The sequence below is a fragment of the Lepidochelys olivacea genome (assembly GCF_965140295.1).
Source record: "Lepidochelys olivacea isolate rLepOli2 genome assembly, chromosome: 23".
NCBI classification, from domain to species: domain Eukaryota; kingdom Metazoa; phylum Chordata; order Testudines; family Cheloniidae; genus Lepidochelys; species Lepidochelys olivacea.
This window is the reverse complement of record NC_140433.1, coordinates 2546405-2558833: the sequence shown is the minus strand read 5'-3', so window position 1 is coordinate 2558833 and position 12429 is coordinate 2546405. Positions and strand designations below refer to the sequence as shown.

Sequence of the window (12429 nt, the reverse complement as noted above, 5' to 3'; positions counted from 1 at the left end):
GCTGGCGTGTGTGTGACTGGGAGCGTTGTGCGTAGCCAGGGCGCGAGGTGTATGTTAGTGTGTGATTGTTGGTGGGGGCAGAGGGGGTGCTGTGGCTGGGTGTGATTCTGGGTCTGGGGGGCTGCGGATGTTGTTATAATTATTAATCATTAATAAACGATCCGTTGTTTTTATTTCTCTGACGGAGCCGCTGTGGGGACCGAATGAGGATCCGGGCCCCGATGCTCCAGGCCCGGCCCAAACCCCGGGACAGCCCCTGCCCCAGAACGTGCGGCAACACCGGGGCCAACAGGTGGATGGGACTGACAGACAGGGCTGGGAGATGGGCAGATGCTGCAGTGACCTGGGCGGAACTGAGCAAACGTGCGTTTGGGGGTGAGGGGTATTTGTGTGACTGTGTCTGTAAGTACGCGGGTGGGTGCGGGGGTGTTTGTGGGAGTCGAGAGACCTGTTTCCATTCCTGGCAATAGGAGGGGAGTGGGGTCTAGTGGTTAGAGCGGGGGCTGGGAGCCAGGACTGGGAAGGGAGTGGAGTCTAGTGATTAGAGCAGGATTTTAGGGGTCGGTATCCAAACGCACTGGGCCTGGAGCCGGTATTGGATCCCGCCTGGTGCCCTCTGCAGCAACGGCAGGAGATGCAGAAGCCGGGCAGCGCTGGGCTGGTTCCATCAGTGAATGAAATATCGGGAGGGGGAACATCATAGGAAAGCAGGAGGAAATTAATCTGTAGTGCTGGCAGGAGCCGATTCCTCATCCCATGTCAGCTGCTTGATTTGGGAGAGTGGGTCGCGGCTGGGGAGGGAAGGTGCCTGGTGGGTAGCAGCTGGGGAGGGAAGGTGCCCGGCTGGCCTCCAGCTCACTCCTAGTGCTTGGCCCCAGCTCACTCCTCCTGAGGAGCCAGGATTAGGGAAATTCCTGGAGGCAGGGGACTGTTTAATCTCAGGGGGAGCGTGGCACTGCTCTGTGGCATTGGAAGGTGGCTGGAAGAAGAGGGACCATACGAACAGCCAGATTGGGTCAGATCAATGGTCCATATAGCTCACTGTCCTATCTTTGGCCTTGGCTGGTGCCAGCAGCTTCAGAGGGAATGAACAGAACAGGGCAGTTATCGAGTGATCCTTTCCCTGTCGTCCAGTCCCAGCTTCTGGCAGTCAGAAGTTTAAGGATGCCCAGAGCATGGGATTGCATCCCTCACCATCTTGGCTAATAGCCATTGATGGACCTGTCCTCCAGGAATGTGTCTAATTCTTTCTGGAACCCAGTTAGCCTCCACAACATCCCCTGGCAAGGAGTTCCACGGGCTGACTGTGCATTGGGGGAAGAAATACTTCCTCTTGTTTGTTATAAACCTGCTCTGTTCATTTCATCGGGTGACCCCTGGTCTGTGTGTGATGTGAAGGAGTAAATAACTCTTCTCTAGTCACTTTCTCCACACCAGCCATGACTTTATAGACCTCTGTTGTATCCCTTCTTTTTCAATCTGAACAATCCCAGTCTTTATCATCTCTCCTCATATCGAAACTGTTCCATCCCCCTGATCACTGGTGTTGCCCTTTTCTGTACTTTTCCCAATTCTAATATATCCTTTTTGAGATGGGGTGACCAGAGCTGCATGCAGGTGTGGACATACCGTGGCTTTATACAGAGGCATTATGAGATTTACTGTCTTATTATCTACCCCTTTCCTAATGATTCCCAACATTGTGTTCGCGTTTTTGGTTGCCGCTGTACATTGAATGCATGTTTTCCGAGAACTATCCACAGTGACCCCAAGATCTCTTTCTTGAGTGGTATCAGCTAATTCAGACCCCATCATTTTATACGTAGAGCTGGGATTATGTTTCCCAATATGCATTGCTTTGCCTTTATCAACACTGAATTTCATCTGCCATTTGTTGCTCACTCACCCAGTTTTGCGCGGTCCCTTTGTAACTGCGTTGGACGTAACTATCTTGAATAGTTTTGTATCGTCTGCAGATTTCCCCCCCTCACTGGTCACCCCCTTGTCCAGACCATTTGTAAATATGTCAATCAGCACTGGGCCCAGTACAAATCTTTGGGTCCCCTGCTATTTACCGATCCTCATTGTGAAAACTGACCGTTTATTCCTACCCTTTGTTTCCTATCTTTTAACCAGTCCCTGAGCCAGAAAGTTTTGGGTCGGTTAAGAGAAGTGAAGGGGTGAACAGAAATGTGATAACCGGGGGCTCTTTGATCTAGCAGAGAAATGTGATAATTGGGGGCTCTTCGATCTAGCAGAGAAAGGTCAAACACAATCCAATGGCTAGAAGTTGAAGCTAGACAGGGTCAGTGTAAGGTGCACGTTTTTACTAGGTAATCCAGATTGGCTGTTTCTCTAAAAGATCCGTTCTAGTTCAAACAGGAATTAACGGAGGAAAGTCCCCACGGCTTAATCCACAGCCGGGGAGATTTAGGTGAGATATTAGCAAAATCTTTCTAACTCTCAGGGGAACAAAGCTCTGGGACAGGCTCCCAAGTGAGGTTGTGGGATCCCCGTCACTGGAGGTTTTTAAGAACAGGTTGGGAAAACCCATGAAGGCTGGTCTAGGGTTAGTTGGTCCTGCCTCAGCGCAAGGCACTGGAGGTGTTGACCTCTCGAGGTCCCTTCCAGCTGGACGTTTCTGTGATCCTCTGGCGGTGTTACACAGGAGAGCAGACTAGGTGCTCATCGGGATCTCTTGGAATCTAGGTTTCTAGGGCTGGGATGGAAACAGAGTTTTGAGTTTTGAAACTGGTTTCTGGAACGAGGACACAAAAATTCGGGATTTCCCATCAAACGAAATTCCAGGCTCCAAACAGTTCGTTTGGGGGGAACCAAACATTTCACTCCCATGGGGACGTCTTTGAGTTCCCTGCAATAATATCAAAGAAGCAAAATCTCTCGGTGTAAAGTCAAAGGTTCTGTTCCAAAAGGTCAAAGCAGAACTTCCCAAGCTGGGAATAGGACCCAGGAGTCCTGGTATCCAGCCCCTGCTCTATCCACTAGACTCCCCACTCCCCTTCCAGAGTGAGGAATAGAATCCAGGAGTCCTGCCTCTGGAGGGAAATGGGGGTCTAGTAGTTGGAAGGGGCTGGGAGTCTGGACTCCTGGGTCCCATTCCCAGCTCAGGGGTGGGGTGTAGCCATGGGGAAATGTCCTGCCACATCGCTGAAGCAGACTTTGTTCTGGAAGGTCCCTGTGGTGTTAGTTGCTGTCCTGTCAGCGCCCTGGAAAGCAATGCAAAACGGGGGCTCCCCACACCCCCCGTCAGCCTGCCTCTCCCCAGCCCCCTGCTTTGGTGCTTGAGGCCTGGACAACAGCCTAAAAGGCCAGCACCACTGAGCATATCCTTAATGAGGAACCCCCGGGCTTGACCCCTGTGCCAGGAAATTATCATGAAAGGAAGCGTCTGTCGCTTCCGCAGCTCAGCCCCCGGCCAGTGTCTCTTCCCGGAGCCCGTCTGGTTATTGCTCAGTTCCGCATCGCTTGACCCACAGGTCAACACCCTGTGGGCCAGGGACTGGGCAGGACCCATCTACCTTGAAGGAGTCGATTGTGCCGAGTAGAACACGACCCAAAGGCTGGAAGTTGAAGCTAGCTGAATTCAGACTGGAAAGAAGGTGTAATTACGAGCAGTGGTGAGCTGGAGCCGGTTGTTCCGCGAGGGAGAACCGGTTCTAACAGGGCTTCTAAACTGAACCGGCCCAAAGTGGCTCCTTCGGCACTGACTCCGCGGGTGCTCCAATCCTGGAGCACCCAAGGGGAAAATTTGGTGGGTGCAGAGCCCCCACCGGCAGCTCCCCGGCCCACCCCCGGCCCCAGCCCACCTCCGCTCCGCCTCCGCCTCCTCCCCTGAACGCGCTGCCCCGCTCTGCTTCTCCGCCCCCCCCGGCTTCCCGTAATCAGCTGTTCGGCGGGAAGCCGGGGCGGGCTGAGAAGCAGGCCGCGTCTTCCCGCTCAGGCCCAGGGAAGCGAAGCGGAGGTGAGCTCGGGTGAGGGGGGGGCGCAAGGAGGGCCGCCCACGCCGCAGCAGGTAACCCGGGTGGGGGGCACGCAGGGGAACCGCTCCCCGCCCCAGCTCACCTCCGCCACCCTCGGCCTGAGCGGGAAGCCGCGGCCTGCTTCTCAGCCCGCCCCGGCTTCCCGCCGAACAGCTGATTCGCGGGAAGCCGGGGCGGGAGGGGGGCGGAGAAGCAGAGCGGGGCCGCGCGTTCAGTGGAGGAGGCGGAGCGGGGGTGATCTGGGGCCGGCCGCGGGGTGGGGAGCTGCCGGTGGGGGCTCTGCACCCACCAAATTTTCCCCGCAGGTGCTCCAGCCCCGGAGCACCTATGGAGTCGACACCTAAGCACTTTTGATGTGATCAGTGGGGGAGCGGCCGCTCCCCCTGCTCTCCCCCCCCAGCTATGCTCCCCCACCCCAGGAGCCAGAGGGACCTGCTGGATGCTTCCTGGGAGCTGCCCCAGGTAAGCACCGCTGGGACTCCCCACCTCGCCCCCCAGCAGGTGCCTCTGGCTCTTAGGGGTGGAGTGGGCACCCGCTACGGTGGCCCACGAGACCCTCCTGCTCGGTTCTGGGGGCAGCCAGGGGACAGGGGAGGGGGGTAGATGGGGCAGGGGTCTTGGGGGGGGAGGCGTCAAGGAAGGCAGGGGGGGGTTGGATGGGGCAGGAGTCCCCGGGGGTCGGGGGCGGGCAACGACCCCCTCGTGGGGTGAGGAAGGGACACATTGTTAAGATTTTGGCAGCTCATCACTGATTACGAGTGAGGGTCATTAACCATTGGAAGAATTTACCCAGGGGTGTGGTGGATTCGCCATCACTGGCAATTTTGAAATCAAGATTGGGTAGGTTTTCTAGAAATCGTTTGGGGGAAGTTCTCGGGCCTGTGTCATACGGGAGGCCAGACTCCATGGTCACAGCGGGGCCGTCTGGCCTTGGAATGGATCGCTGGGCTCGGAAGGATTGGATTTGTATCAGTCAATGTCAATTACACACACAAACTGAGGGGGGAAAACATTTCCTCATAATAATTGAAATCAACAGCTAGGCAAGGGAGGAAAAAGGCTGCAATGTATTAGATTAAAATTCCAGTGATTTAGACCAGTGGTTCTCCACCAGGGGTACGCAGAGGTCTTCCAGGGGTCTTCTATTTGCCTAGTTTACAACGGGCTACATAAAAAGCCCTGGTGAAGTCAGTACCAACTAAAATGTCATACAGACAGTGACTTGTTTGCATGGCTCTATATATGAGACACGGAAATGTCAGTGCAATATTTATATTCCAATCAATTTATTTTCTAATTGTGTGGTAAAAAGGAGAACGTCAGCAATTTTCGGTAACAGTGCCGAGGTGACACTTTTGCATTATGAAGTCTGATTTTGTCAGCAAGTCGTTTTTAAGTGAGGTGAAACTTGGGGTAACGCCAGACAAATCAGCCTCCTGGAAGGGGAGCTCTGGAAAGGTTGAGAGCTACGGATTGCGACTTTTGATTTAGGCTGGTTACAAACAGACTCGCAAATCAGTAGTGAAAACAGGTACGATTTGTTGATTTAAGGACATTTACTTGGTACATTGTGACATGGGACGCTGACCAGTTGTGTTTTCGTGGGCTATAAAGCTTTAACTTTTTGAACCTCCACATCTACTGTTATTAAATCATTGTCTCCCCCCACAATCATTTCCCACAACTGTGAATTTAAATCAATTTTTTAAAATGCTTAAACCCCGTAATTTTACACAGGAGTGAGAATTTAAATTAAATAAAAAGCTTAAAAAGAAATATTGGTATCTGTCCAAATGATAAAACAATAAAAATTGAATGCTGCCAAGCCCAGCTGTCGGGAGGGGGTTGTTGATTTCTGCTCTGGGAGGAGTTTAGACAGACAGGTATGCATAGGGAGGCAGAGTGGTTAGCGAAGTGGCCTAACTCACAGGAGTTTTGGGCTCTAGTCTTCGTTTTGCCTGCTGCGTGACCTCTGACAAGCTGTGGCGAACAAGACCAGTTTCCTGCACCAAGCGATTTGAGATCCACGGAAATACTTAAGGAGATTTGGTTCTCGCTGCAGGGCATTGTTTTCCCGGCCCTGGGCTCATCCAGAGGAGAAGAACAAAAACTATAAAATGGTTTCGAAAGACCTGACCTAGAAGGAAAGGTTTAAAAAAAAGGGGGGGCCCATTTAATCTGGAGAACAGACGGGCGAGGGGGAACCTGAGAACGGTCGTCAAATCTGTTCAGGGAGGGTACAAAGAGGACGGTGATCAACTGTTCTCCCTCTCCAGGACAAAAAGGGACAGGCTTAATCAGCAGCAAGGGAGATCTAGGTTGGCTGTTAAGACAAACTTTCTAACTCTAAGGACAGTTGAGCTCTGGGACAGGTGACCCAGGGAGCTTGTGGAGTCCCCGTCACTGGAGGATTTAAGACCAGGTTGGGCAAACCCCTGTCCGGGGCTGGTCTAGAGTTACTTGGTCCTGGGCTCAGCGCAGGGGGCTGGACGTGATGCCTCTCGAGGGCCCTTCCAGCCGGACATTCCTGAGGCTCTTAGTAAAACGCCAGCCCTGAACGCAGCATTGCAGCCTCGGTTAAACCCACACACAAATCGCGGCAGGACTGAGGTCCTAGGCTGCATGGTGCAGCTTCCTTCCTGAGGCTCTGGGTCTAAGTTCGTTGCCAGGAGCCTTGATTGGGTTCACGAATACACATGCCAATTAATAATAACGACTTGGCCTAATGCATGTGAGATCCACCGAGGAAAAGTGCTCGACGTAGCCACACACACACATACACACAAAACCGCTTTTTTGGGATTTGTTTTTTATATCATAAAAAACAGATCAAACCAAACCCTTCCCCCCCCACCTCCAAAAAAAACCCCCCAAACCAGGAAAAAAAAATGTACAAGTTAATTTACTTCCCCGTTCTGCGCGTCAATAATAATTAATTCATTCATAATTAAAAAACCAACCAAACCAAAACACCCGACGGATTCGGTGGCCCCGAAAGACTCCGGAGCTTAGCGACGGCGGTGGAGAGGGGTGAAAATCTGAACAGAGAGGCTGTTTCTTTCTGTTGGGGGAGTGGAGGGGGGGTGCGTGCGTGCATGGAGGGAAATAAGAAACCAGCCCCAAAGTAACACAAAAGAGCCCCGAATCCTTCTCTGAAATGCGACCGAGTAGCTCCTTGGCAGGCAGCCGGGCGGGTCAGGTTCACGTTCTGTTAAGTGCCCGAGTCTGGCTTCTCCGTCAGCCTCTCGGAGCCTTGCGATGCTCGACGGCCCGGCTTCGTCTCCTCCCGAGCGCGGCCCGCTCTGTCCGCTCGGACGAGGGGTTCCTGGGGGGATGGCGGGAGAGGGGGGCGGATCCATGGGGGGCAGGGAGGGACGGGGACGGCAGCAGGGGTCTCTGTGTCCATGGTCGCCCCGCTCTGGGGCGGCCTCCCCCCAACTCTGGGGTGTCGGGGCGGGCGTCGCGGGCTGCTGCCTGGGGGCATGAGGGGGCGGGGGGAGGAGGGGCCATGGCACGGGCTGGCGGGAAGAGGGGAGGGGGAGGATAGGGGGAGAGGGGGTGCCTGTACCCTGGCTGCTGCATGAGTTCTGTGCCCGTGGGCCCGGCAGGATAATGGCCCGGCAGGGCCCGGCATATCCTGGAAACCTGGAAGAGACGGGGAAAGGGGGGGTGGGTGGGGCAGATTAGTGCTATACGGGGGGCGGGGGAGGCCTGGAGAGGGGGAATGGGGTGGGGAAGGCAGGTCGGGGGATGGGCAGGTCGGAACGGGGTGCGGGAGGGGAGACGGGCAAAGGGGATGAAGGCAGGAGGTTGGTCCGGGGAGGGATGGGGCTAGCTCACAATTGCCCCCCCCAGACCCAGCCTGGCTCACGCTACCCCCCCCCCCCGCCCCATGACTGCTGGGCGATTCTCCTTGGCCCACCCCCCCGCCCCCCCAGTGCTGACCCCAGGTGGGATCAGTCCAGGACCCAGTAGCTGCGAGGGGTGAAACGAGAAAAGCCAGGGGCAGGCCCCTCTCCTGCAGGGACCGACGTCGCCTCCCCCCCCCACCCCCGGCCCCATACTCACCTCCCCCAGCGTCGGCGTCAGCAGGCAGCTCACATATAGTGCCATTGGCCCTCCATTCCCATGGCGATGCCCATACTGCCCATCGGACCTGGCGGGGCGGGGGGGGGAGGAGAGCTGAGACCCCACCCAGAGCCCTAGATCCCGGGGTCGGACGGGACCCCCCCCATCCGGCCGGCCCGGCTGACCCAAGCCGAACAGCCTCCCGCCCCCGTCGCTCCCGCCTCCAGCCCATATCTGACAGGGGAGCTAGACCAAACCTTTCCGCAGCCCGGTTTAAAGGCTTCCCCCTGGGTTTGATGCAGCATGGAAAGGGGGGGGCCATAAAACGGCACGCACCATGCCAGCCCCTCCGCCAGCCCTCCCCCACGGCGCAGGTTCACCCGGCCGGGACAGCAGCCAGGAGCATCAGCTGTTTAGTGGGGGTGGGCTCCTGTCTGAGACCGGCCCACCTCATTCCACTTCTGGTGACTGTGTCTCGAGGGACATCGAGTCGTACTGGGGCCTGGCTGGACGTCTTCCTCAGCGAAAAAGGGGTCCCTCCCGTTTCCCCCCCCCCAATCGAAACACGGCTTTTTCCGACAGATACAAAACACACTCAGGGGGTGGGGGTCGGGGGGGGAATTGCTGGAATGGGGGAGATTTGTCCCCCCTCCCCCCAGAGACAAACCAGCCATTTGGGCTTCGATTCCAATTGAAACGGAAAAAAATTTAGAGGGAGAATTTAAAACCCTTTCCCCCCTCCCCCCAAAAAATTTTCACACTGAATCGAAGAGGAATTCGTCCTTGCAATGAAGAATAGGAACTGGTGTGGGGCGAGGGGAAGGGGGGGGCCCCGATATATATTTTTTACGGCTGGAGACGTTTCCGGAGGAAAGTACATGTCCCGTTTTTTCGGTCCCACCCCCTGGCGTCCCCCCAGGACTCCGGTTCCCCCCACTGTCGCCAGGGGAGGGAGGAATGAAACTGGACTGGACGGAGGAGGCCGGCGAGCTAGTCCAGCCCCACCCCGCTCCAGCCTTACCTGGGGGGCGGATGGCCATGTGCTGTTGCCCGTCCATGACGTACCCGCCGATGGGCTGCGCGTCGGGGCTGTAGGGTGCCCCCTGACCTGCGCCCACGAGAGGGAGGAAAGGTCACGGTGGAGATCGGGGGCAGTTTCAAAGTGTGGGTGGGGGGCACTGTGGGCTCTGCAGAGTGGGGCGCACGAGCCCCGCTCCTCCGGGGGCAGGACACAAGCCCGGGGCGGGCATGCCACCCCCTCCTCTGTCGGGCAGCAGGGCGCTCGGTCCCCCATGGCCTTGTCCAGGTCTGGCAGGCAGAGGGTTTCGCGGGCTCCCCCCCTGCCGTGCCCCCGCGCCTCTCCCCCCCCCGCCAGAGCCCCGCCAGCTGGGCCTTACCTGTGCGGTTGGACTGGTCGATCATCGGCTGGACGATGCGCCTCCGGGCGTTAATAAACCTGCACCGGGCGGGACAGACAGACAGAGGGTGAGTCCCGGAGCGGCTGGGGCTGGGGGGAGAAGGACACAGCCCGGAGACCCCGGGACCTCAGGTGCAAGGGGAGGGTGGAGGTCACAGCCCCCCCACCCGCACCGGGGGTTTTGTCTCCCGGGGTTGTTGCAGCGTGTCTATCTGGGGAAGGGACCACAACAGCCTCCTCGGGGGCATGTGCCCCCCATTGGGTGCCAAATAGGCCTGATGGGGGATCAGTCCCCCCCGCCCACTCCATTGCCCCCCCCAACCACCACCCCACAGCCAGGGATTGAACCCAGGAGTCCTGGCTCCCAGCTCCCCTGCTCTAACCACTAGACCCCACTCCCCTCCCAGAGCTGAGGATAGAACCCAGGCGTCCCAGAGACACCCCCCCCCCGATTCTAATCCTGAGTCCACCGTGTTCCCCAGACCCCCCCGCCCCACAGTGTTCCTCACAGGGCCCGGGGTCTGCACGAGGGGAAAGGGGCCTCCCTGGGGGGAGGTCTTACTCTGATCATGGGTGTGTTGGGGGGTGCCAGGGTGTGGGGGAGGGGAAGGCAGGAGGCCCATGGGTGGGGGCATGGGGCATGGGGGGAAGAGATGAGAGGGGTGGGGAAGTGAGGGCATGGGTGGGGGGCTGCAAGGTGGGCGATTCCAGGGGCATGGTGGGTTGCAAAGAGGGTCAGTGGAATGGGGGTGTGAGGGGGGAGGGGGAGAAGCCAGAGGCAGAGGGGGTTGCGAGGGGGGAGATGCCAGAAGTGGGGGGGGGGGTTGTGAGCGGGGATGGGATAATCCCAGGGGCAGGGGTTGTGAAGGGGAGGGGGAGATGCCAGAGGCAGGGGGGTTTGCGAGGGGCCAGGGGGAGATGTCAGAGGAGGGGGGTTGTGAGGGGGAGATGCCGGGGGTGGGGCTGCGAGGGGGGAGGGGGAGATGCCAGGGGTTGGGGAGTTGGGAGGGGGACGGGGCGATGCTGGGACGCGGGGGGGGTTGTGAGGGGGAAGTGGGAGATGCTGGGATGGGGGGTTCGAGGGGGGAGGGGGAGATGCCAGAGGCAGGGGGGGTTGCGAGGGGGAGATGCTGGGATGGGGGGGTTATCATGAGGGGTGCAAAGGGGGAGGGGACGTGTAGGGGAGTGGGGTGGGGTCACAAGGAATGGTGGTGGGGGTGGGCTGAGGGGCATGGAGGGACGGTAAGAGGGGGTGCAGGTGGGATCACCCCACCCCCCCAGGGCAGCTTCCAGGCCAACCTTACCAGTTATTGACCTGCAGGATGGTGAGCCCCGTGTCCTGTGCCAGCTGCTTCTTCTGCTCCTCCGAGGGGTACGGGTGCTGCAGGCCAGAGCAGAGAGCAGCGTGACCCCGGGGGCAGCCCTGGCCACGCGGCACCCCCGGCCACAGGAGGATCTCAAAGCCCTTGGCCGGGGGGCACCAGGCCTTGCGAGCCGCCTGGTGACAGGGACACTTTAATTCCATTATAAAGATGGGGAAACTGAGTCACAAAGAGGGTAAGTGGCTTGGGTGAAGCTAGTGCCAGAGACAAGGAGAGAACCCAAGAGTCCTGGCTCCCAGCCCATCCTCCCTTCCCACAGCAGGAAATTGAACCCAGGAGTCCTGATTTCGAGCCTTCCTCCTACACCATCCCCTGAGCAGGGGATAGAATCCAGAGTCCTGGCTCCCACTCCCCAGTTCCAACCAGAGTTGGAAATGGAACCCAGGAGTCCTGAGTTCTCTACCTCATAAGAAAAGGTGGTCAATATTTGTCAAGTGCTTTGAGACCCTAGGATGAAGTAAAAACATAATTAACACTAATTATTATCATTCCCTACACAAAATGCCCAGTATTCCCTGCCACGGATGCTGCCGGCCCTGGGGCCTCGGATCTATAGTGAACAGGTTTAAAACTTCCCTCTAGTAGTTAGAGATGTGGGTTAGAGCAGGGGGTTGGGAGCCAGGATTCCTGGGTTCTATTCCCAGCTCTGGGATCCTTCCCGCCCTCAGCCTCCCCCTTCCTCAGCTTCCAGCCAGATGGCCTGGCTCAGAAACCTCGTCCTCCCATCCCGCAGGGCAGCAAAGGTCCTGCCGATCAAAGGCCAGGCAGCCTCGTGCTTTCCCTGCCAGGCCCCAATGATGGATGAGGCAGCACCGTTCTGTGGGTCACCCCGAGACCTCTGCCAAGCCCCCCCCCCTCGGCCCTGACAGCGCGGTGACAGATGACAGGCGGCCTTCCCTGGCTGCCCAGGTCACCGCAAGCTGGGCAGTTGCTAGGAGGCAAATTCAGAGCTCCCAGGGGAGATTTGATGCCTCCAAAAAATAGGTTAGAATCCCAGGCATCACAGACGAGGAGGGATCTGGGCCAGGTCCGTTGGGTACCAGGATCTGGGCCAGCTGAGGTTCAGTTTGGGCTAGGTAGGGTCCATTTGGGGCCGGGGGCCACTGGGGGCCAGGGTGTGGCCAGGTTAATTTGGCATCAGGGTCTGGCCCAGGCAGGGATCATTCCTTCGATGGTGACATTTACAACTGTGACATTTGCTCTTTGTGGTGGTTACATGCATCATGTCCCCCCTTCAATGTCTGGTCCACAGAGGGTAAGAGCCTTCTACTGCTACTGGCTGATGGAGTTGCCCCCTCAGCTCAAGGCCTGAGATTCTGGCACTTGGGGAGCAGGGTCCAAGCCCAGCTATGACAGGCTGAATGGGCTAATTCTGTTGGCAGTGCGGGCTAGTGGATGGAGCAATGAACTGGGACTCGGGAGAGTATGGTTCTAGGCCTGGCTATTTGCTAGCCTATAATAGCTGGCTATGAATAAACCCAGGGGTCCTGACCCCTGCTGCTCTAACCACTAGACCCCACTCCCCTCCCAGAGCCAGAGAGAGAACCCAGGAGTCCTGGCT

The 12429-nt window shown here is 57.6% G+C and overlaps 1 protein-coding gene across 4 annotated transcripts in view; it reads right to left on the bottom strand.

The window, feature by feature from the left end:
- Nucleotides 1-6885: 6885 nt before the first annotated feature.
- Nucleotides 6886-12429, bottom strand: part of MEIS3 (Meis homeobox 3) — a 33053-nt gene continuing 27509 nt past the window's right edge. For 3 of the 4 annotated variants that reach the window (XM_084612509.1, XM_084612512.1, XM_084612511.1), the window contains exons 9-13: nucleotides 10791-10867; nucleotides 9467-9525; nucleotides 9091-9177; nucleotides 8070-8157; nucleotides 6886-7646 (exon numbers count right to left, since the gene is read on the bottom strand). In XM_084612509.1, the coding sequence (XP_084468635.1) occupies nucleotides 8099-8157; nucleotides 9091-9177; nucleotides 9467-9525; nucleotides 10791-10867 (282 nt within the window). In that variant the 3' untranslated portion in view covers nucleotides 6886-7646; nucleotides 8070-8098. The remainder of the gene's footprint in view (nucleotides 7647-8069; nucleotides 8158-9090; nucleotides 9178-9466; nucleotides 9526-10790; nucleotides 10868-12429) is intronic. The other variant, XM_084612510.1, reaches the window with a different exon arrangement.